At 41.3% G+C, this 25,613-nt stretch overlaps 1 protein-coding gene and 1 long non-coding RNA gene across 2 annotated transcripts in view; one reads left to right on the top strand and one right to left on the bottom strand.

Moving 5' to 3' along the window:
- The first annotated feature begins 67 nt into the window (after positions 1 to 67).
- LOC135561161 (uncharacterized) lies at positions 68 to 11,140 on the top strand. Its single transcript, XR_010459260.1, has 2 exons — positions 68 to 133; positions 10,873 to 11,140. It is a non-coding gene; the product is annotated as an uncharacterized LOC135561161 (long non-coding RNA).
- Positions 11,141 to 15,512: 4,372 nt separating this feature from the next.
- LOC115143865 (katanin-interacting protein-like) overlaps positions 15,513 to 25,613 on the bottom strand; it is a 32,304-nt gene continuing 22,203 nt past the window's right edge. Inside the window, 9 exon segments of the mRNA XM_065002357.1 lie at positions 15,513 to 17,761; positions 18,120 to 18,205; positions 18,567 to 18,599; positions 18,946 to 19,106; positions 22,311 to 22,552; positions 23,182 to 23,292; positions 23,927 to 23,991; positions 24,254 to 24,444; positions 24,786 to 24,951. Of these exon segments, the coding sequence (XP_064858429.1) occupies positions 17,703 to 17,761; positions 18,120 to 18,205; positions 18,567 to 18,599; positions 18,946 to 19,106; positions 22,311 to 22,552; positions 23,182 to 23,292; positions 23,927 to 23,991; positions 24,254 to 24,444; positions 24,786 to 24,951 (1,114 nt within the window). The 3' untranslated portion in view covers positions 15,513 to 17,702.

Here is a 25,613-nt window from a genome sequence, read left to right on the forward strand (position 1 = left end):
AGATAACAATGTAAATCTCTATTGGACAAGGTGACTTTTATTAATATATGTGGCTCTATTTACTCTCAGACTCAAGACTACAAATCCCTGCAAGCTCCAGCACGTAATCTCCAGTTGACACCTTTGCTAACAGGTATTATGTCAATTTAAAACTTGCACTAGACAGTTTACAGAATTGTCAATTTAATGAAATTGGCACCATTTCCTTGTTTGACCTCTAGGTTTTATGGGTATTATGAGTCATACTGTGGTTCTCTGTTCGAAACTGCTGCAAACTCAGAAATCTCTAACTTCTGATTTCAGTGCATTCCATAAAATATTAATCCCAGTCGGAGCTAGTTTAAAAAAATCAAATTTCACAGTTGTTTTGAACGTTCATCCAACTTTGAATTCCAAGTCGGATTTCCGACCTGAAGATCACTTGTCATCATGACTTGACCTAGTTTTGTTCAGATTTCCCAGCTGCCTTGAATTCTCCATTATCATCACAGATGATCCATTATATCACAGTCTCTAAACCCAGATGCACAACATCGCAAGACTTCCGTGAACGCTTGCGAAACAGACCAGGTCGGAGTTTGAAAAGTGAATGAGAATTAAAAACGTATTATCTAAAAAAGGAACAACCTAAATTTGAGCCCATGTTTTAAGTAGTTGAACATGTTATTACTCAAACCCTGTGAAAGTGACAAACTGAAAGGTATTCATTTTTGTCAAAAACAACTTTATATCAAAGGTGTGCCTTTGATTTGACAGCCTACACATACACAGCTTTAATGTACTTTCTTTGATTATATTGACCAGACACCAAGGGGCCGCTCTAAAAATGGAAGGCAGTCAGGAGGAGGCAACATCAAGTGGGATCATTCTAGCCAATGAGAGGGCAGATATGCGTGTGACCCTTTCACCCCTAGCAATAGCCACTTTCCTTTGGGGAAATCCCAGTCGAAACCGGATGCAGTTTAATTGCTACCATTAGTGGAGGTCCAATTCACGAACGTTGCCCCATCGGTCCTCGATTTAGCTTGAAGGAGCGAGTGTGTCATGCACAAAGTAGATGTCCTAACTGTTTTGCCAAAACTATAGTTTGTTAACAAGAAATTTGTGGAGTTGTTGAAAAATGAGTTTTAATGACGCCCACCTAAGTGTATGTAAACTACCGACTTCAACTGTATGTATGGCATTGATTTTAGAGTTGGAAAATTGGCTTAGTCTCGGAGCTAGCTTCATAAACATTTTTTTTAAATTCTGAAATTGATTGGAATAAATTACCAAAATATAAAACTAGCTAGCCAGCTAGTATGTGTAACTGTTGCTAGCTTGCTACATTAGCATGCTAGGTATATTAATAGATTTAGGTTGGTTGTTTCTAATTTCAACTTTAAGATTTCCACCAAGAACGTTGCCTCTCCGATCATCACTCCCCCTTGCTTGGGCAAGGACATTAACATTGACTTTAACATTGATTTAACATTGATTTTTCCACAACCAATCCCAAGAAAGGATAAGTGGGACCTAAACAGACCGTAGTGACAAGGACTCCCATTGTTAGGGCATAGAGACATTTAGGCTATTTTATCAGTATTGTTGCGTTCAAAACAACTGGGAATTCTAAAAAATAAAGGTCAAATCATGAAATCCGTGATCTTCAGGTCGGAAATTCGGACCTCTAGAAAGAGGCCCGAGTTCCCGAGTTGGAATTCTGAGTTGGACGACCATTCAAATAGATTTTTCCCAACCCAAGCAAATTGCTTTTAGAGTTCCCAGTTGTTTTGAACACGGCATAGGCTATATCCATAATCTTTGGTACAGTTCACCTTTAAGCCAGTCAAAAGATACGCTGTGTGTTAAAAAGGTGGATTTTGTGGCGTTCATTGCCACAGTTAGAAACTGTACGGCACAAGTCTCAAAGAAATCTAAGAAACTGGACAGCAGAAAAGTTTTTGTGATTCAAGGATTTTACAGCTGAAGACTTACAAGGGGTACTGGCGTTGGAAGACCGACGCTAACAGGTTCCCCTTGAGCCTGTGTAGGGATCAGATCTGTTTAATTTTGTTTTATACAGAAAAGGTGTTTGATTTAGATTTTCGTTTATTCATTTATTTATTGGTAGTTCTTATGTCTCAGGATCTGCCTCTTTTTAAAAAAAATTGCCCAAAGTGACATACCCAAATCTAGCTGCCTGTAGCTCAGGCCCTGAAGCATTTGTTTGTATTTTTTTGTACCATCATCTTTGAAATGCAAGAGAAAGGCCATAATGTATTGTTCTAGCCCAGCTGCAATTTAGATTAATATACCATAGAAGAAGAAGTAGAAGTTCACCTCCAACGTCCAAAAGCAGAAGACTTGTTCACAGGCTCTCTTTCCATTCCTGTAAATCCACCATGGCTACTCCAGTAGTTGATCCAGAAGTGTTGGAGAGACTACAGAAAGATATGGAGGGTGTTGATCCATCTGATTGGTTTAAGAAACGTCTGGATGCTGTGTATCAGGATTTTATGGCCTTTTACACAGATGGTTTAAAAGATCCAAGGACAAGATGCACTGGGTCAGTATTTGAAGTGCAGGAACGTGGGTTCGCAATCAGTAAACGTATTACCGATCATCTGGCTGTATATACGGCTGAGATGATGACCATACTGTTGACCTTGCAGTGGGTGGAGGAAGTTAAACCAGAAAGAGTAGTTATTTGCTCATATTCATGTGCAGTGTTGATGGGTATCCAGTCCTTTAGCTCGCGTAGCAGACAATACATGCTTTATGAGTTACTACAAACCCATGGCAGGATTAAATAAATGGGTATACAGATAAGATTTACTTCGGTCCCAGCCCATGTAGGGGTGGAGGGGAACGAGGCAGTTAATGTACTGGCTAAACAAGCACTTAGTAGTGGGAAGGTTGGTGTTGTAGTTTCAATGAGCACGGCAGAGGCACAACCTGATATGGACAGTGATGGTGCAGAGTTGGCAGGAGCAGTGGAATAGAAATATTAAGGGCAGGCATTTATTTCAAGTACAGTGAAAAGTTGTGGAGGGGAGGACGGCAGGAAGAGACAGACGAGAGGAGGCAATTTTTTACAAGATTAAGGATGGAACACAGCCAGTTGAAAATGTGATAGGAAAGCATCCAACAGGAAACAGAGACCGTGGAACATGTGTTGATACAGTGTGAGCAATATCATTGGGAAAGATAGAGGCTGAGATCTAGTATGAGGGAGAAGGGGATACAGGAAATTAGTTTAAAGATGATGTTGAGTACAACGTCATTAGATAGATTTAAAATATTCATTACATTAGGTGGCGGTAACACACCATAACGTTGAATGCCGTTGATAAACCACACCGAAGAAGACAGGCTCTCTTTCCATTTCCCCTGAGAACCAGGTGCACCTGGTTGCCATTGCCCCCCACAGGGTGCATTTCATGATAGGGCCTGTTAAAGGTGGTCAAAGGTGGTACCTGTCCCGCAGGTGTAATGTTCAGATGTACCGATCCTGCGCAGGTGTTGTTACACGTGGTCTGCCACTGCGAGGACGATCAGCGGTCCGTCCTGTCTTCCCTGTAGCGCTGCCTTCGGCGTCTCACAGTACGGACATTGCAATGTATCGCCCTGGCCACATCTGCAGTCCTCATGCCTCCTTGCAGCATGCCTAAGGCACGTTTACGCAGATGAGTAGGGACCCTGGGCATCTTTCTTTTGGTGTTTTTCAGAGTCAGTAGAAAGGCCTCTTTAGTGTCCTAAATTTTCATAGCTGTGCCGTAATTTTCTACCATCTGTAAGTTGTTAGTGTCTTAACGACCGTTCCACAGGTGCATGTTCATTAATTGTTTTTATGGTTCATTGAACAAGCATGGGAAACAGTGTTTAAACCCTTTACAATGAAGATCTGTGAAGTTATTTGGATTTTTACGAATTATCTTTGAAAGACAGGGCCCTGAAAAAGTGACATTTCTTTTTTTGCTGAGTTTATAACCATAGAAAACGGTTGCAGATCGGAGGGCCAACAAGCGAAACAGACAAATGAAGCACGGATAAACGGTGGTAGTTTCTATGACTCTCTGAGGACTAGGTAGGGGGCCACGCCCTTCACTTATCCCTTGTTGCGGGGTTCTGGGCCGGGAGTGTGGCTTCGGCTCTTGCCTGAGCTCGGATCACCTTATCTCCATGTCGCCTGGGTTGCGCCCGACCGGCTCCATCCCCCTTTAGGCATGGCCGCATGGCGCACCCCCTTTTCCTGTTGAGAGAGAGATTGTGTGTGTTTAATTATTTGTGGCATTTAAAGCATATTGAAGATGGAAGCAATAGGATTTGAAGAATTAGCCTACCCGTGTGTGGTCATCTTTTTCAGTACCGTTTCTCGCTGCTCTGAGACAAGCATGGGGACTGGTCTTGATAAATTAATTAGATCATTATTTTCACTGAATCTCCATTTTTGTATTGGTTAGACCGCAATTAGGTTGTGGAAATGTTGATTATTTTGCTCTTAGTACTGTAGCCTACTCCCGACCGGTCACGTTGTACAGCACCATATTTTCCTAATGGAAACCCTAGGGGTTTTCTTGGAATAGAAACACCATAATATTAATCAAATTAATTAAGCTACATTTCTTAAAATCAATCCCATATACTATGTTCTTACAAAAAAAACGTTTTTAAATTCTCAAGTACAGCCAATATTAAAGACTGTCAAATGATTCTCAAAGATGCCCTCTGGTGGTCAAACTAGCACTATCTAGCATTAATGGCAACAATGGCTGACACTTAAATAACGAGCCATAGAACTCTGCGGCAGCCCGCAAGGTGTGCTGCAGTATGGTGCAACTTTTACAGGAAGAACCACTGCATATTGATATAAGGGTCCTATATGGCCAGTTGGCAACAGCATATTGATGTTAGTGTAATGTTATATAACCATTGTCACTGCCCTCTGTCCCCTCTCTAATCTATGAGTAAGAGCAGCAGGTAGATGCTAATACACAATTCTCACGATGCCTTTGAATGTTACAGCTTCAAAACACAGTATTGAATGAGCTTATCAGGAATAACAACCTCCTCATATTCCTTGACATTTGTAGTAAATTGCCACGCTCTAAATGTCTTATCTAATGACAACTGTGATACACAAGGTATTTGTACTGAATGGGAGGGTTTTAAGTAAGTTTCTCCTCTCCATTCAGTAAGCCTTCATTTGGCCACTTTAACAAAGGCCTGCTCGCTTAATTTTTTTAGGGAGCTTTGGACAGTGGTAAGGGGTGGTCGTTTGACCCCGGACCCATTACGGATGCAGGCAATGGGGCAGTGATATTCAGTTTAGGTCACCTAACAGTACGAATTCTGAAGATAGATGGGGAGCAATCAATTCACATATGGTGTCCGGGGCACAGCTGGGGGATGAGTGTGGGCTATATCAAGCGGCAACGGTGAGAGACTTGTTTCTGTAAAGGTGGATTTTTAAAAGTAGAAGCTCGAAATGTTTGGGCACAGACTTGGATAGTATGACAGAACTCTGCAGGCTATCTCTGCAGTAGATTGCAACTCCGCCGCCTTTAGCAGTTCTATCTTGTCAGAATATGTTGTGGTTGGGGATGGAAATACATCACCAGAGGAGGAATAGGATAAGGGTACAGCTAATAACTGCAATACTCACAAGACTGCAAGGGCATACCAACCAGGCAATATGTTATTGAGTTAGCTTAATGCATTTATGCACAACTCATTTTTAGAAACCTTTGGTCATGCAGCTTGAGGCTATGTAAAGAGATGTGATGGTATGCCACAAAAAGATGCACTAATAGCCCCAAAGAGCTGGAGAACACTAGTTATTGGAAGTATTTTAAGGGTCCTGCTTTCATATAAAATGACAAGTCATAGCCTTATATTTTAGCCAGAGGTATTGTGCTAGATGACAATCCAGAGGAAACGAGTAGAAGGTGCTGTACTATTTCAAGTTGCTGTAAATGAAGGTCTATTAAATGTATATTGATAGAACTGTAGGCCCTGTGTGAGAGACTCAAGCCTTGAAAGTTGAACGTCTCTGGTGATCTGTTTGGCGTTGTCTGTTGACGTTCAAATCAGGCAAACGTTGACAAGGAGAGATGTAGAAAACTTTAAAAGATACTCATGGGGTTCATAATCAAATAAATAATGCTCTGTTTAAAAAAAATGGATTATGTATGGGAAGGTTTTTTTTCTTTGCCTTACGTTAATATATTGAACATGTAGAACAGGATTCCTTTTGAGCTAGTTTTTGTTCTCATTTGACTATCAAGGTTATGATTTATTTTTTAATTGTTGGAATTTCAAATATAATACATTGAATTTGAAAAATACTTGTCTTTCATAAATGAAGCTATGTTATGGTGGCAAGGTTTACCAGTTTGAAAATAGGCTAAATATGATTAGTAACTACACAATGATAATGTTTAGGTCTATAATGCATCTTAAAGGGACATACAGGTATGTAACAGTAAACCCACTTACCTACATGGGTTGACGAGGGTTCGGTCACGTCTCACTAGGGTCCGCGTTATTACTTCATCTCTATACCTATCAATGCATAGGGAGCATCTCAATTGCAACTCCTCGCGTCCACCCTCCTTGCCTCCTCAAAACCCATTGGAGGAGAAGGTCAGAGGGGAGGGATCCGCCTACCAACTGCCCATAGTAAATGGAGTTTTACACAGGATCCTGTATTGTTTGTCATGCAGGGCTCCCTTGTAAAAGAGACCTCCCACTTGGCACAGATCTCAATGAACTTCATTGAAATGATGTGGAAACAACGTTGATTCAACCAGTGTGTGTCCAGTGGGCTTGGTTTCAATTGGAATCTCCACCCTGTCTAAATAAAGGTTAATGCGGGTCAACATTATGTGACAGCAGACTCGTCTAGAAAAGGATTCATGTGTGAAGAGGTAGACACTGTGGTGCAGTGACACGGGTCTCTGAGTTTGTTCGGGTTCATTTGGAGATGATCTTTAGCCTTATAAGTGTCCTGTGTAGGGTAGCTGAGGAACGCTCAACTCTGCTCTCTTATACAACTTGTAAAAATGTCATTTCTGAAAACACTTACCTGTACCAATATATTTTTAAAGATGAAATTGAATCTGGTCAGCCTGTCAGGAATGAATCTCAACCACTGTAATTCTAAATGTTGTATCTAAATGGTGACTGTTTTAACAATTAAACTCTATTTGGCTCTTTGGTGTAACACACTTATTTCAGTTGCATTATGCCTGAAGAACTGCCAGTTTACAAACCTAACCTTTAGAGTACAACATAATAGATTTAGTGGTAGGACACTTTTACCCACGGCCTGTCCAAACAGAGATGATTTAAGCCCACGCCTCCAACAAGCCACACCTCCAGATCCTCTGTAATCTTGAGATAAGTCGTCATCTTGACATAATGAGGGAACTCTTATGTCCTCTATGAATTTCGGTATTCCTGAGCTATGTGTAGGTTTAAAAAATAAAATGGTATATCACATTATTCCCTCTGAATCCCATTAGTAATTAAATTGGTCGCAATTGAATGATTTTTTTATAGAAATGTATTATTTTAACATCACTATCTGATGTTCTTTTAGCTTGCTTGGACAGTTTCCCCACCTGCACCATGTGAGTCATCTTCTAGTCACTGTAATTCTCCACCTTGTATTTGAAGCAGTTTAGCAGAAGGTCACTACAGAGTTGATAAGTGCATGAGAAAACAATATATTTACTAAGTGATTCATCGGTTTCTGATTCTGTCTCATATGAAGCTGACGGAAATAGTTTTATCAGAGATGGTTGGGCTCCCTCTATAACTATGCTTGATAGAGGGAAAAATGTCCATCAACAAATGGAGAGACTGGACTAGGATCAAACACGCAGAACGACCTGGATGAAAGAAAGCATGGTGTCGGTTTACTAACTCCTTGAAGGTTTCCTCTAACATTTCAGCAAATTTGCCAAAATAATAGTACAATCTTATTGTGTATATATTTGATTGTGTATTTGTAAAAAATAAAAAAGTTTTGTTTTAGCTAGTGTCAGGATTTGGCCAGGATTGTTCAGGTTTTGGTCACTAGATGTGCTTTTCGACCCTTTTGTTTTTCCCTTGTTCTAGTTATTAGTTGCACCTGTGCCTCATTTCCCTTGATTGTATTTAAACCTTTAGTGTTCCTCAGTTCTTTGCTCTGTGTTTCTCTGTTAGCACCCAGCCATGCTGTGAACTTTTGTTTCTCTAGTTGGATTTTCTTGAGGTACTCTGGTTTTGTTTTTGATTATTCTTTTGAGGTTTGTTTTTTCCCTGCTGTTCTTACCACTTTGTGGATTTTCCTTGTGTCTTGGAGGATATACATTTTTTCTCTTGGAATTACTTTTGACGTTGTGGATTTATATTTTTGCCTGAAGATCTTTTCCTTTTTTCTTTATTAAATCACCGTCTCTAGTGTGTCTGCCTCATCTTCTGGGTTCTGCCGACTATTAGTGGCTCAGTTTACTAAGTGACTGTTTCTCACACCGGAGACCCGAGTTCGTAACCGGGTCCTGACAGCTAGTTTAGCTAACAGCAAGCATTAGCTGCCACTACGTTAGCTAACCAACGCAAGAAGGATGAAAATAATTATCTTAGTTATTACTATTGTCACTGAATTTAGTTAACTAACTACTATACTAACATGAGAAAGCACAAGTAAGGTTAGCTACATAAATAGTGTCCGTCGTCTAGCTAGGTAGCTAATGTTCTAGCTAATGGTAGCTAGATAGTTAACGTTAGGTAGCCATGTGGCTACAAATTAAGCAAGCGTTAACGTTAACTACCAAACTAGTATCGGCATAATTGATCGGGTTTGGTTTAACATTCATGGCCATTCTTTGGCGGAGTTGTAGTTAACAATAGTTAGCTAGTTAAGTTGTATTTAATAGGGTGTTCACTGTTAGGGTTGCGTCAATCGAATCTGGCATCAGGACAGAAGGTGACACGGAGTCACCGAGAATCTTCTATGTTTTTACATTTAAGTCATTTAGCAGACGCTCTTATCCAGAGCGACTTACAAATTCACCTTAAGACATCCAGTGGAACAGCCACTTTACAATAGTGCATCTAAATCTTTTAAGGGGGGAGAGAAGGATTACTTTATCCTATCCTAGGTATTCCTGAAAGAGGTGGGGTTTCAGGTGTCTCCGGAAGGTGGTGATTGACTCCGCTGTCCTGGCGTCGTGAGGGAGTTTGTTCCACCATTGGGGGGCCAGAGCAGCGAACAGTTTTGACTGGGCTGCGCGGGAACTGTACTTCCTCAGTGGTAGGGAGGCGAGCAGGCCAGAGGTGGATGAACGCAGTGCCCTTGTTTGGGTGTAGGGCCTGATCAGAGCCTGGAGGTACTGAGGTGCCGTTCCCCTCACAGCTCCGTAGGCAAGCACCATGGTCTTGTAGCGGATGCGAGCTTCAACTGGAAGCCAGTGGAGAGAGCGGAGGAGCGGGGTGACGTGGAGAGAACTTGGGAAGGTTGAACACCAGACGGGCTGCGGCGTTCTGGATGAGTTGTAGGGGTTTAATGGCACAGGCAGGGAGCCCAGCCAACAGCGAGTTGCAGTAATCCAGACGGGAGATGACAAGTGCCTGGATTAGGACCTGCGCTGCTTCCTGTGTGAGGCAGGGTCGTACTCTGCGGATGTTGTAGAGCATGAACCTACAAGAACGGGCCACCGCCATGATGTTAGTTGAGAACGACAGGGTGTTGTCCAGGATCACGCCAAGGTTCTTAGCGCTCTGGGAGGAGGACACAATGGAGTTGTCAACCGTGATGGCGAGATCATGGAACGGGCAGTCCTTCCCCGGGAGGAAGAGCAGCTCCGTCTTGCCGAGGTTCAGCTTGAGGTGGTGATCCGTCATCCACACTGATATGTCTGCCAGACATGCAGAGATGCGATTCGCCACCTGGTCATCAGAAGGGGGAAAGGAGAAGATTAATTGTGTGTCGTCTGCATAGCAATGATAGGAGAGACCATGTGAGGTTATGACAGAGCCAAGTGACTTGGTGTATAGCGAGAATAGGAGAGGGCCTAGAACAGAGCCCTGGGGGACGCCAGTGGTGAGAGCGCGTGGTGAGGAGACAGATTCTCGCCACGCCACCTGGTAGGAGCGACCTGTCAGGTAGGACGCAATCCAAGCGTGGGCCGCGCCGGAGATGCCCAACTCGGAGAGGGTGGAGAGGAGGATCTGATGGTTCACAGTATCGAAGGCAGCCGATAGGTCTAGAAGGATGAGAGCAGAGGAGAGAGAGTTAGCTTTAGCAGTGCGGAGGGCCTCCTTCGTTTTTATTATTAGTCAAGCAATAAATGGTACATGCAATTTTCATATATACAGGTTCAATGTAACACCACGCGGGGCAGAACAGAGAACTAGTTCCTGACAAAGTTCTTCTAATATACTCTGACAGAAGTAGTTCCCGCCTTCTGAGCCTGTCAGAGTAGAGGCTGAGTGTGGTTTAGACTCACTCAGCCTATCGTTGGCGCACAGGCTGGTCCCAGCCCCAGGCGCTCCCGTTAGCAGGTGTAGTTGTTGCTGTGCAGAATATCTAAGCGCTCATACCCTAGATACAGTTATCACACATCTGGCTCCTGTTATTGTCTAACAAAAGACAGTTTGTTTTCGCAACACTGTGCTCTGTATGTGTCCCCCACTACTCATGATTACTGCCTACACCCAAGGTTAGCCATAACCTTCCCACTAGTCACACCATATGTTGCAAAATGTTACTTCCAGCACACACAGACACCCTCATGATAGGCCAAGCATATTTTCAACCCATCACTCACTACTGTTTGACAATTGTGATGACCCTCCCACTCTGTCTGCCGTATTCTCTCTTTGTTCTTGTTTCCTTATTAGGATGCCGGTGGGCGGAGTTGGGAGGGTCGTCAGCTGCATGGGAAACACCTGGGCTAGGTGGAGGAGATTCTCTCCATGCAGACACCTTTCTAGATTTTGTTGTGTATCTTGGTAGCCTTTTGGTTGTTTGCTTCGGCACCGTTCAACACCCTGCATTATCACATTCATGCAAAACACTCACTTACACTACTGATTACTGATTACACACACCATTGTATATTGTACTTAGTTTACTATATTTAATAAATATATGTTTTGTTATTCCTTATCTCCATGTTGTCTCCATTTTGTTATGGGCTTTGAGCCGGTTCGTGACACAATGTAGAGAAAAATGTGTCAATCCAAGAGGGTGCTACAAAATTAATGTCAAAACGTAGATTTCGCTGTCATAAATTATATAATGAATCATTATCTGGATTGTTCTCTACAATAATATAACCTTAATATTCTTAATATTCCCCCAACCCCTCCAACTGTGGGTAGATTTAGGTATTGGCAGATAAGAATGTCTATTTCACCAGGTGGTCAATTTACAGGGCTCTACAGTGTGCGCATTACATTCGTATTTGCAAATAAAAGTAGAGTAAAAAGTGAAGTATCAGCACATGTGCTAGTTTTTATTTATAGCAGAGTATTTCTACCATTTTGTTTCATGTCTGCTAATCGCACAAAGAAATACAAATAATTGTTTTCCTTTTATTTTACAGTGCCTTGCAAACGTATTCATCCCCCTTTGCATTTTTCCTATTTTGTTGCATTACAGCCTGCAATTTAAATATATATATTTTTTATGTGGATTTCATGTAATGGACATACACAAAGTAGTCCAAATTGGTGAAGTGAAATGAAAAAAATTACTTTATTCAAAAAACGATTTAAAAAAACACTGAAAAGTGGTGTGTGCATATGTATTCACCCCCTTTGATATGAAGCCCCTAAATAAGATCTGGTGCAACCAATTGCCTTCAGAAGTCACATAATTAGTTAGATTGCACACAGGTGGACTTTATTTAAGTGTCACATGATCTCATTATATATACATCTGTTCTGAAAGGCTCCAGAATCTGCAACACCACTAAGCAAGTGGTCAGAAAAAAGGCATTGCTTAAAGAAAAAAATAAGCAAACGCGTTTTGTGTTCACCAAAAGGCATGTGGGAGACTCCCCAAAAATATGGAAGAAGGTGCTCTGGTCAGATGAGACTAAAATGTAGCTTTTTTGCCATCAAGGAAAACACTATGTCTGGCAAAAACCCAACACCTCTCATTCCCACAGTGAAGCATGGTGGTGGCAGCATCATGCTGTGGGGATGTTTTTCATCGGCAGGGACTGGGAAACTGGTCAGAATTGAAGGAATGATGGGCTGTGCTAAATACAGGGATATTCTTGAGAGAAACCTGTTTCAGTCTTCCAGAGATTTGAGACTGGGAAGGGGGTTCACCTTCCAGCAGGACAATGACCCAAAGTATAGTGCTAAAGCAAGAATCAAGTGGTTTCATGGGAAACATTTAAATGTCTTTCAATGGCCTACTCAAAGCCCAGAACTCAATCCATTTGAGAATCTGTGGTATGACTTAAAGATTGCTGTACATCAGCAGAACCAATCCCACTTGAAGGAGCTGGAGCAGTTTTGCCTTGCAGAATGGGCAAATATCCCAGTGGCTAGATGTGCCAAGCTTATAGAGACATACCCCAAGAGACTTGCAGCTGTAATTGCTGCAGAATGTGGCTCTACAAAGTATTGACTTTGGGGGGGGGTGAATAGTTATGCACGCTCAAGTCTTATTTCTTGTTTGTTTCACAATAAAAAAAGATTTAGCATTTTCAAAGTGGTAGGTGTGTTGTGTAAATCAAATGATGATAATCCCCCCAAAATCTATTTTAGGTTGTAAGGCAACAAAATAGGAAAAAGGAGGGTGAATACTTTCGCAAGCCACTACCTCTAGAATGAAGCATCGGTATGCAGTGGTGGAAATAGAATCTGAAGGAGTGAAATAACCCCAAAAAACAAACTGTGAACGACCTGACAAGAAATGGAAAATGCCACGGTACAGAATTCTGGAGACCACAGGTAAAGTGAATACGTTTTGAGAGGGATAGTAGTATACAGACCCCTGACTTTATCCACATTTTGTTATGTCACAGCCTTATTCTAAAATAGATTAAATATTCCCCCCTCAATCTACACACAATAACCCATAATGACAAAGCAAAAACAGGTTTTTAGAAATTTTAGCAAATTTACCAAAAACAAAAAACTGATATCACATTTACATAAGTTTCAGACCCTTTACTCAGTACTTTGTTGAAGCACCTTTGGCAGCGATTACAGCCTCGAGTCTTAGATATGACGCTACAAGCTTGGCACACGGGTTTCTCCCGTTCTTCTCTGTAGATCCTCTCAGGCTCTGTCAAGTTGGATGGGTAGTGTCGCTGCACAGCTATTTTTCAAGTCTCTCCAACGATGTTCGATCGGGTTCAAGTCTGGGCTGTGGCTGGGCCACTTAAGGACATTAAAGAGGCTTGTCCCGAAACCACTCCTGTGTTGTCTTGGCTGTGTGCTTAGGGTCGTTGTCCTGTTGGAAGGTGAATCTTCGTCCCAGTCTGAAGTTCTGAGCGCTCTGGAGCAGGTTTCATCAAGGATCTCTCTGTACTTTGCTCCATACATCTTTCCCTTGATCTTGACTAGTCTCCCAGTCCCTGCCGCTGGAGCGCTGTCAGAGTGACCATCAGGTTTTCTGTCACTTTCCTGACTAGGGCGCTTCTTCCCCGATTGCTCAGTTTGGCCGGGCGGCCAACTCTAGGAAGAGTCTTGGTGGCTCCAAACGTCTTCCATTTAAGAATGATTGAGGCCACTGTGTTCTTGGGGACACAGGATGCACCTGAGCTCAATTTAGAGTCTCATAGCAAACTGTCTGAATACTTATGTAAATAAGGTATTTCTGTTTAAAAATGAATACATTTGCAAACATTTCTTAACCTGTTTTTGCTTATGGTGTATTGTGTGGAGATTGATTTAACGATGTGGGAAAAGTCAAAGGGTCTGAATACTTTGCGAATGCACTGTATATGAAATCTGGATTCAGCATGACAATCTAATAGGGCACGTTCAGTACGGGACTTTACATTGGGGTTTGGCCTATCATTTCAAACAGATAACCATTGCAGAATTATTTGTAACCAGATTATATCTTTTTTTAGAATCATATGACTGTCAAGAAAGAAACTGGGTAGATTTAGCCACAGATCATTTCCCGAAAAAATAAAAACCTCCCACTTTTGAGACTATCAAAGTCATGGTAATACCGGTAATCTAGAAGTTAACATTACGGTGCCCTAGCAGGCCACGTTTAATTTATGTCGGTTACCATTGCATTGATTGTTTGTAATTTACATGTGCTTCGGTCAAAAAGGCAGAGGCAGAGCAGAGAAAGGAGATAGACAGTGAAAGTAAGCACAAGTGTAGGCTGTTTCTTGATCTATACTAAAAAACACCTGTTTTGTTCAAATATGGTGTGGACATTGAAAAAGCAATACATGTTTGATTCTCACTTTTATTTAATTGCATATTAAAGATGTATTACATACACTTTTTTCCCCCCTAACATCTCCATTGTTGTTGCTATCCAAGAGATTATCATTGGCGGCAAAAATCCATGGATGCTAAAGGAGTCGACACTGACCCATGTGACTGGTATAAGAGGATCTACAAATCACTGTGCCACATTTCCTAAAAATCCTGAAGCTAATTGGAAAGGATTTCTGAAGTATTGATAACACAAATTTACTGTGGGTTTGTTTACTGGTTCACTGGTTTTGTACAGTATAAGGTAATGTGTCCACTGTTCAACCATACTGTTACACCTTTTTCAGCATTCAAAAAGCAAAACCACAGGATATCATGTTACATAATGTGATCTGCTCACATGTACACAACTGAATGTATGACATTTTTTTCTAAAAGGGGTCACTGGGTTCAAAGTGTTAAAGACATAATTTAGAGGGGGGGTTGTTTTCAACCAACTTTCAACTATTGCTGGTACAATACAGTACGTAAGCATTAGTGGAGGAATATTCGCCGTATTCTCAGCTAAACATGACTTTGGCCTTATTTAGTCAAGGAAATAGATCATCGTGGCCATACAAAGGCAAACTCTTTAGTCAGCAGAGTTAATATTCAAACATTGGATTTCTCTTAGAGATTATTGACCTAGTTTGACCCATTACGAAATAAGTTATTAGTATTTGACACAGTGTTAGAAATTGTACATAATCCAAATTCAAATCCTGCAAGATAATTGGTCTGTGATAACTACTTCAACATTTTGCTTTTTTTTTCAGGCACTACTATGGTCTGTCAAGTAAATGTTTATTTTACGTGTTTGCCCCCAGATTCAGAAATGGGAAGACCAGAGGGAGGAGTGGACTTTCCCAGGGAAATCTGAGAGGCATCTCCCAAGAACTCATCTTCATGGCAATGTTTGCATGAGTTGTAGAAATCCAGGTTGGTCCTCCACCACCTTTTCTCCAAGTACTGCTCCTCTATAATGTGAGCAGAGTATAACTCAATACCAGTCATTCCTTATCAAAAGAGAATAATTGTATTGTCTGACATCATGACACCAAGACCAACTCTGTCACTTGGTTTTTCAATTATTTAATTTATTAAAATGTACCTACATGAAATATACATGTATTTGAACAAGATTAAAAAAATAAAATATTTCAAAACAGAATGTCACACATCAAGTAATAGCCATCATCACTCAGGTGCAGTGTGAATACCTGTAGACTGACATTTTAAAATCAAATACATAAAACAGCATTTCAAAAAAACAATGCAACTCCTGTCATATTCAGTACAAGGGTATAAAATAAGAAATAGGCTATATTGTGGCTCAACCGTGGTAACTTGTCCATGCAACAAATACTACTGGGTATAGGAATAAAACTGCAACTGGATTATACTCAAACATTTACTCAAACATTCAAGATAAAACAAGATTTCATCAAATAGCCATCCCTTTTAAAGATCACATCTTCCCTATTTGAGGTATGGTTTCAGTGTTTGCATATTAAATATTCTGTTGTTTCTGGTTACATATTCTTAGGTGTTTTTCAACCAAAAGCCAACATGATGTTCACACAACAATGTATATATTGGTAATATATCTCCAATAAACTTTTGGTATTAATTATATTTGACAATTTTCGCAAACAAATGGGTCTCAAAAAATATTTTCACATAAAACAACTTCAATAAAGGTCACTTACTTTTCAAATAAGTTTTTCTAATAACTGTGGGTGTGTGTGTATATATACACATGTTCACCAATATATTCATTAATCCAAAATATTATAGATGAATATATTCAGTGCTGTAAAATCCACATCTAAGAAGAAAGTGTACGTACTGTTTCTGTGTTAAAGGCCCAGTGCAGTCACAATTAGTTTCCCCTGTGTTTTCTATCATATTGTACAACAGTTGATGAAACTAACACTGTAAAAGTATGAAAAAATGTGATCGGTGTTATTTCCTGATAGGTCCTTCTAATCAGCAGGTCTGCATGGGTGGGATTTTTGGCTTTCCATGGTGATATCACCATGCGGTAAATTGTTTAATTGTTAATTGTTTTCAGTTTCCTCCTCCCTACTCAACCCACTCCCATACAGTCCTAGGAACATTCTAGCTTGAGAAATAGTTATTTGCTAAAAAATGACTTTTCCCCATTTTTAACAGAATTATATTACAGAAATGATTTAGAAATGATATAAAACATCTGCATTGAGCCTTTAGGCAAATGGAGTGGTCTTGCATGGCTCAACTGTATCAGACCTATTGCTTCAATGTGACCAATATTCTGCTTGATTCTACTTTATGGAAAAGACAGTCATATTCTCCACCCTTTGTATTAAAACCCCATCTGCCACCAAATGCACCTAGATAAAACAGACATGAGAAAACCTTAACAGGTTTACTGCATAGCATTCATGTGTGTTGGTGCAGATTGCAGGTGCATTACTACATTTCCATGTGTTATGCCACTAGGCTAGAGGCTATCAAATCTATAGCCCACTAGGCTTTTCATGAATACAACTCATTTATACATATAGGATCTAGATCCCATCTACTAAGAGTGTACTTGTTGCCACTGAATTCATATTTGAGTATCTGTGCATCAGTGGCAGCAGGAGAATGCAGCAAAACATCACGAGAAGCAGCGACAGATAGGAGCCGTAATAGAACTAGGCACGAAGATGGCCGACATAGCAGCCTTATATAGGTTCACCCTGACACTGTGAAAAGGACAATCAAAACAGGTGCAACAACAAAGGTTCTATACATGTGATGTAGTACTGACATAGTATTACACAGGTACAACAGTTGATTACTCTTCATCTGATGTAGTACTACACAGGTATTATGTGATGTAGTAATACTACACAGGTACTATTAATCTGATGAAACGTAAAAGTCTAGAGAGAACGAGTGGCAAGAAAACCAATCCAATGAGACAATGGAAGGCTGATCCTGTGGCCAGATGGATACAAACCAAATGTGTTCTGTACAAGCTCTGTCCTCTTCTAAAGTAGACCCAACTTACACACAAGGGCTGTCACTAGGCAACACTTCCCTACAGTGTAATTACTGATGGAGGGCAATGGAAATGGTTCTCTTCAGCTGGTCAAGGCTTTGTGTTAAAAGTCCCCCCGTGTGGGATAGTGCAGATTGTCAGTAAACCGTCATCCTTTCATTTCTGTTCCCTCCATTTGACCAGGGGGACTCCATCAACGTCCGTCTGTCCGATCATCTGCCTGTCAGTCCATCTGTCAGTACCTCCTTTTCCCGAGCTTCCCAGTGTCTGTCATGCAGGTTTTAGGCCGAAGCGCTGCAAGATTAGAAAGTAAATATGGTTTTGTTTCATTAGTGTCCAAAAAATGAAGGCTGCTTCACACACAAAAATAGACAAAACATCAGAAATTCAAATGTTCTGTTTTTTGAATGCATTTCCCCCCTTGTTTTCAGCAGGCAGGGGGAAAATTCACACAAACGTTTGTGCCTTTGATATGTTTAAAAGACACAAACATTTGGGTTGATAATAGTGTGGAAACATCAGCTCTGAAACACCCATATTGATAATGTAGCTTTTAGTTTCATTTGCTTCTCACTGATTATTCTATTATACCTGGTATGTTTAAGTGTATACAGGATATACTGAACAAAGACATTCTGGCTGAATTGCTTACCTGGATCAGCTGTTTGTTTCTTCTTGTGGTGATGGACTATCTCGTTCTCATTGGTCATCTTCACATCTTGGTCCTCCACATAATTGCTGCAAAACAACACAAGGAGGGGAAAACACACCAGTTTCACTTGAGTCTCTGCATAATCTGGCCAGGTATATGAAAGGCTGGAGCATGGGAGCTGCGGATAACACAGAAACTAAGGACGGACTGACTGACGGCAACAAAGCTTGATGCGAGCAGGTTCAAGTCGTGTCTTACAATGAAGTTACAGAAATGTGGAGAGACAAGAGACATGAGTGACAAGGGACTAGGAGGTCTGTTCGGAACTACTGTAGAAGGACTTGGCATCACAAGCCAAGCTGTGGGTTGGAGGTGGGGTGACTTGGGAACATGAACACAACTTTTTATAACTGACTGACAAGGCTAATGAGGGACTCAGTTACTCACTGTTTCAGATCGCGATGTCTGCTACCGCGGAGGCTGGAGTAGAGAGAGCACATCTTCGTTGAACACGAGTCACAAAGAGGTAGACTTCAGTGCCAATTACACACTGTTATAACTGATAGGAACATCTGTCCTAGAAAATACAGAGCTTGTCCCACTATGGTAGCCACGGTCTCCTGCCATTTGAAAAAACTCACATCATGTGAATATGGTAAATGACTTTGCATTCTCATGTTGACAGCGGCTAGACAGAAGAACCAATAAGTATGTGTGCATGTTGATGGACAAGCAGCCAAACCTATCCGCACATGCGTGAATTTCGATGGACAGGGAAATAATTTGCTTATATCAGGCTGCAGCAGCCAATCCCATGCTGGGTTACCTGATGACAGTGTTCCTTTCACGGTGGGCAATGTGGGCGTTGTCGGTGAAGAGGATGGTGTGGTAGGGCACCGCCGGGTCACAGGTGGGCAGGATGCCCTGCGCCGCCTGGCTCACACTGTCCAAGATGCCGTTATACACCAGGAGGTCATCTACTAGCAGCTACACAAGGAAGGCTTACTGTAGTCATTCATTTATTACCCCTTATTTAAGTCCAGAAAGTTTAACAGAGAACAGACTCTTGTTTACAGCAATGTGTATATAGATGTGTACATATAGATATGTATTGATGTGTATATAGAGTGCATTTGGAAAATATTCAGACCCCTTGACTTTCCACATTTTGTTATGTCACTGCCTTATTAGAAAATTGATTAAATAGTTTTTTCCCCCATCAATCTACACACAATCCCCATAATGACATACCAAAAATTTGAACGTTTTGCTAATTTATAAAAAATACAAAACTGAAATATCACATTTACATAAGTATTCAGACCCTTTACTAAGTACTTTGTTGAAGCACCTTTGGCATGGATTACAGCCTCGAGTCTTCTTACCACCCTGCATCCCACCGCTGGCTTGCTTCTGAAGCTAAGCAGGGTTGGTCCTGGTTGGTCCCTGGAAGGGAGACCAGATGCTTTTGGAAGTGGATAACTTCTTGACGCACCCATCCCGGTAACGGGATCATTTTCATCAACACCCGCTGAATTGCAGCGCGCCAAATTCAAATTAAATTACTAAACATATTTAATTTTCATGAAATCACAAATGCAATATAGCAAAATACAGCTTAGCTTGTTGTTAATCCACCTGGCATGTCAGATTTCAATAGAGTTTTTTGGCGAAAGCATAACAAGCGTTTATGTAAGAACATCTCTCTCATTAGACAAAATATTACAAACACCTAGCAGCTAAATAGATTGGTCACGAAAGTCAGAAAAGCAATTGATTAAATCGCTTACCTTTGATGATCTTCGGATGTTTTCACTCACGAGACTCCCAGTTACACAATAAATGTTCCTTTTGTTCCATAAAGATTATTTTTATATCCAAAATACCTCCATTTGTTTCGCGCATTATGTTCAGAAATCCACAAGCTCAAGCAGTCACGACATCGCAGACAAAAATTCCAAATAGTATCCATAATGTCCACAGAAACATGTCAAACATTTTTTATAATCAATCCTCTGGTTGTTTTTAAAATATATAATCGATAATATATCAACCGGGACTGTCGCTTTTTCAATAGGAGAGGGAGAGAAAATGGCTGCCACACTCTGTTGCGCAAGCAAAACTTATGTGAACACCCAGCTATCCACTGACGCGATGTTATCTTTCTCGCTCATTTTTCAAAATAAAAGCCTGAAACTATGTCTAAAGGCTGTTGACACCTTGAGGAAGCAATAGGGAAAGGAATCTGGTTGATATCCCTTTAAATGGAGCGAAGGCAGGCTATGGAACATGGAGCTTTCAAAATAGAAGCCACTTCCTGGTTTGATTTCCCTCAGGTTTTTGCCTGCAATATCAGTTCTGTTATACTCACAGACAATATTTTGACAGTTTTGGAAACTTTAGAGTGTTTTCTCAATTATATGCATATTCTAGTTTCTGGGCCTGAGAAATAGGCAGTTTCAAATGGGTACGTTTTTTTTATAGCCAAAAACGAAAATCCTGCCCCCTACACTCAAGAAGTTAACCCTGGTGTCCTGGCTAAATTCCCACTCTGGTCACCTAATCATCCCCAGCTTACAATTGGCTCATTTCTCTCCCCTGTAACTATTCCCCAGGTTGTTGCTGTAAATGAGAACGTGTTCTCAGTCATCTTACCTGGTGAAATAAGGGTATTTTTTTTGTGCTTGGTTGTTACACCTGTATTTGGGGAGTTTCTCCCATTTTACTCTGCAGATCCTCTCAAGCTCTGTCAGGTTGAATGAGCGTCACTGTACAGCTATTTTCAGATCTCTCCAGAGATGTTAGATCGGGTTCAAGTCTGGGCTCTGGCTGAGCCACTCAAGGACATTCAGAGACATGTCCCGAAGCCACTTCTGCGTTGCCGTGGCTGTGTGCTTATGGTCAATTTCCTGTTGGAAGGTGAACCTTCACCCCAGTCAGGCCCTAAACACTCTGGAGCAGGGTTTCATCAAGGATCTCTCTGTACTTTGCAACGTTCATCTTTCCCTCGATGCTGACTAGTCTCCCAGTCCCTGCCGCTGAAAAACATCCCCACAGCATGATGCTGCCACCACCACCCTTCACCGTAGGGATGGTGCCAAGTTTCCTCCAGCCAAAGAGTTCAACTTGGTTTCATCAGACCAGAGAATCTTGTTTCTCATGGTCTTAGAGTCTTTAGGTGCCTTTTGGCAAACTCCAAGTGGGATTTCATGTGCCTTTAGCTGACGAGTGGCTTCCGTCTGGCCACTACCATAAAGGCCTGATTGGTGGAGTGCTGCAGAGATGGTTGTACTTCTGAAAATTTCTCAAATCTCCACAGAGGAACTCTGGAGCTCTGTCAGAGTGACTATCGGGTTCTTGGTCATCTCCCTGACCAAGGTCCTTCTCCCCCGATTGCGGAGTTTGGCCGGAAATATTTTGGTACCCTTCCCCAGATCTGTGCCTAGAAACAATCCTGTCTTGGAGCTCTACGGACAATTCCTTCGACCTCATGGCATGGTTTTTGCTCTGACATGCACTGTCAACTGCAGGACCTTATATAGACAGGTGTGCACCTTTCTAAATCATGTCCAATTAATTGAATTTATAACAGGTGGACTCCAATCAAGTTGTAGAAGCATCTCAAGGATGAATAATGGAAAAAGGATTCATATGAGCTTAATTTCAAGTCTCATAGAAAAGGGTCTGAATTGTGTATTATTGTGTAAATAAGGTATTTCTGTTTAATTTTTTTGATACATTTGTAAACATTTCTAAACATTATGGGGTTGTGTGTGTAGATTGATGAGGACTTAAAACATACAAAATAAATTTCAGAATAAGGCTGTAACGTAACAAAATGTGGAAAGTCAAGGGATCTGAATACTTTCCGAATGCACTGTAGATATGTATAGATGTGTATATACACATCTAAATACACACATCTATAATGTAATTGTTCTTTATTGATGTTTGACAGGTCGTCATTGTAAATAAGATTTTTTTTCTTAATTGACTTACCTGTGTAAATAAAGGTGAAATAAAACTCTAGGGAAGAATTCCTAATAATAGTACTTTATTAGACTATATTAGACCATTATAGTCTGAAATTATCCTTATTCTGCTTTGCTCCCAAGTCCTAAGACCTGGATCTCTCTGATGAATATGGTCTGTGTTACTGTGCTGAGGAGAGAGAAAAGAAGACTGACTTACCCCAAACTCCTTTACCCCCCTCTGTGGTGTCTTGGAGTAGTTCCACAGTTTGATCATGGACACGGTCACTGGTTGGTCAAATATGAGATACACGCGATTCACCAGTCCGGGGAGTACCGGTGCTAGCCACATGTGTATGCCATCATGAGAGTTGTTCACTCCATCTACCAGCTTATCTGGAGTCCTCACGTCACCCTTCACACTGCCCAGGACATTCACACTGTCTGGGAACGCAGCGACATCTAGAAGCATTGTTTAAAGAATGGACTCAGCCAAACTGTGTTGACTACTGTGTCATTACTCCTGCCATTTCCATTTCCTCTACTGGAAGCCACCCTTTTACTATTTCAGGGTACATTTATAGTTTGGGAGTTCACCAAACGTGGTCCAGGGATGGTACATGAGATTCCCACTATATGAACAAGCTACAAAATTGGCTATATCGAAATTCCATAAACAAAAAAACAAAAACTAGTGTGGTTAAGGTTAGGGTTAGGTTTAAAAACAGATTAGAAGAAGAGATTGTAGAACTAGGCGGTGCTTCCGACTTTGCAACTTGGCCAGATATTGACAACCGGTACAGGGAGAGCAGGCTTTCGTTCCACACCAGCATTAAACACACCTGATTCAACTAATCATCACAACCTTGATTGACTGAATAAGGTGTTTTAATGCTTGGCTAAAACTAAAGCCGGTACACCCTGTGGATTTCTAGGACCAGGGTTTATGACCAGTCTTAGGCCAGACTTGAAGTCTCACGCTAGCTAGCTCAGCCAGTCAGGTCAAGTGAGACACTGGGTGTAAGTGTAGATTGCAGCAGTTCTCAGTGTGTGTGTATGTGTTTGTGGTGTTAACATTGTAGGTAGGATACTGTTGTCACTGAGGGGTATCTTCTTGTCGTTTTGGTCATAGATCTCCAGGCCGTTCATGCCAATGTAGTAGGGGTCACCCCAGGTGGTCAGAAGCTGCAGCTGGAAGATGACTGGTGGGTCAAGGGTTAAGGAAGAGACGTGTACACACTTAGGACTTTTACAGTCTTCAAGTCATTTAGTGATCACAGTATCTCAAGCAGGCAAAACTGGTTGTAATGACATTGAATATGTACAGTATGTCTTTTATGAAAGGTAAAATATATACTGTATATTGTCAATTCTATCTACTAAAAGGTGAAATATTTAGTTTGTATATTTGATGCACTGGTCGCAGAAGTTCTGTATGTCTATGTAAGGTGACATGTTACGTCAGTAAAAGCAGCGGGCCAAATCTGTGATTTCTCAAGATTTGTAAAAATTTGTATAACATTTTTGTTGTTGGACATAAAAGACTATTCAATCACCAGTAAATCAGCTGAAATTGATTTTCATTTAGAAAATATTCTAAATTAAAGTATTCTCATGCATAAATAGAGAGAAATATGTGATCTTAGCCCAATGTAATCAGGGTTTGATATGTTTTTGTCAAATACTATATCTGTTTAGGCTTCTTGTGTACAAATTATTTATAATTATGTTCTGGCTCCCGACCATCCGCTTAAGAAAAAATCGTCCCATGGCTGAATGTATTTGGGGACAATATTCTGTGGGACTATGTCTTGTGTGCAGCAGGAGGAAGGATACATCCACAAGGCATGATGGGGGCCTCGTAGTCCATGCTGGCTTGCTCCTGTCTTCTGGAGCCAGCCCTGAAAACCATCGAAGACACAAACCTTAAAATGACATCTCATATTGTATTGCATTACAGTAGTAGAGCGTATGAATGATTAATTTGATACATGACTAGGCGTTTGGCACAGTGGGGATAATAGCCAGAATGCTATTTTATGAGAGGCTAAAACAATTAGCCTGGTCCCAGATCTGTTTGTCCCGTCTTGCCAACTCGTATGATCATTAGTAAGACATCCCAAACCGATATGGGACCAGACTAGCCTACAAGTAAGTAGTCACTTGAGTGTGTAGGCCGATTCCTCTCCTGTACTCTTGCTGTTGACCAGGCCAGTGGTGGGGGTCTGGAGAAAGTCGATGAAGAGGATCTCCTGAGCAAAGTCAAAGTGACAGTTCCCTGGTCCCTTCCTGATGAGGATGCCCTCTGCAGGAGAGATGAGCGTATCGTCCAGAGACACATGGATCAACTTCACCTGGAGCACACATGAATAGGGTTAATAAGAAATGGTTATCTTAACAAATGTGTTTTCGTAAGGAATAGGGATTCACTCCGTAACATTTTTTTTTCTATCAGTCAATATTGAAATATCTTTAAGGATCTATGGCAGAGTGTGAATGTATAGTAATTGCATATATTGTAAATGCACACTTACGGAGCATCGTATATATTTGTACAACTACAATGCACTGCACCTTTAATGACAAGACTCACAAATGCAAAAGCAACCTACAGGGCCCAGATATTTCATTTTGAATTGACACTTCCACCAGGCTACTAAAGCCAGTTCTCCATCCCAGTGACTCTCTCTCTCACCCCCCTGTAGGAGTCCTCTGGGGTCTTGTTGTAGTTCCAGATGCGGAGGCCAGCCACCGTCTGGGCCTTGTCAAAGTTCACCGTCAGGGTGTGGTGCTGGCCACAGGAGAATGGAATCAGCCACATGTGCTGGTCCTCAGTGGTGATGTTGTGGCCATCAATGAGTCTGTACAGAGGAGAGAGAGACAGCTCACTGATTCAGGAATATGTTGGAAATTAAAACTTACAGTTATGAATATAACTACTGTTCCCTGAAGGAGGGAATAAGGTAGAAAAATATTACGGGGAGAGTCAACAGCATTCACATTCACCGTAAGAACTGAAATCACGCCCAACGGGTCAATGGATGCAGAGCCAGCCCTCGGACACCCCGCTTCCTTGCTATAATACCGGGGCTTGCATTCATTTTCTCAACTCAGTACCGCTCTTCAGCAAGCCCAAAACCCCAAGCCCAAAAATATTTTACACCTCGTTCCTTCCTTCAGGGAACAGTAGTTATTCATAACTGTATGTTCCCATTTAGTCGGTCACTCAGTATAACATACTATGGTGACATACAATCACGCCCTAAGCCAGCTTAGAGGGTACCAAAATAGCAGGCACACGGCAGTCCAAGCACACAGGTTTAACCGGCTCCAAAAAGGGGTTACAGAAGCCACCTTTCCCCTAATACTTATCTGAGAAGCCTGAATTGTCAGAGCCTCATGAGGCCTGAACTGTCAGAGACCTATATAGGGACCCATTACCTTCTTTAACTTGGTTATGCTCACTGACACGCTGCCACTGCAGCCCAAGTCCATAGACTTGGGCTGCATGGTTTCAAGTAGA

This window comes from Oncorhynchus nerka, linkage group LG16 (assembly GCF_034236695.1).
Source record: "Oncorhynchus nerka isolate Pitt River linkage group LG16, Oner_Uvic_2.0, whole genome shotgun sequence".
NCBI classification, from domain to species: domain Eukaryota; kingdom Metazoa; phylum Chordata; class Actinopteri; order Salmoniformes; family Salmonidae; genus Oncorhynchus; species Oncorhynchus nerka.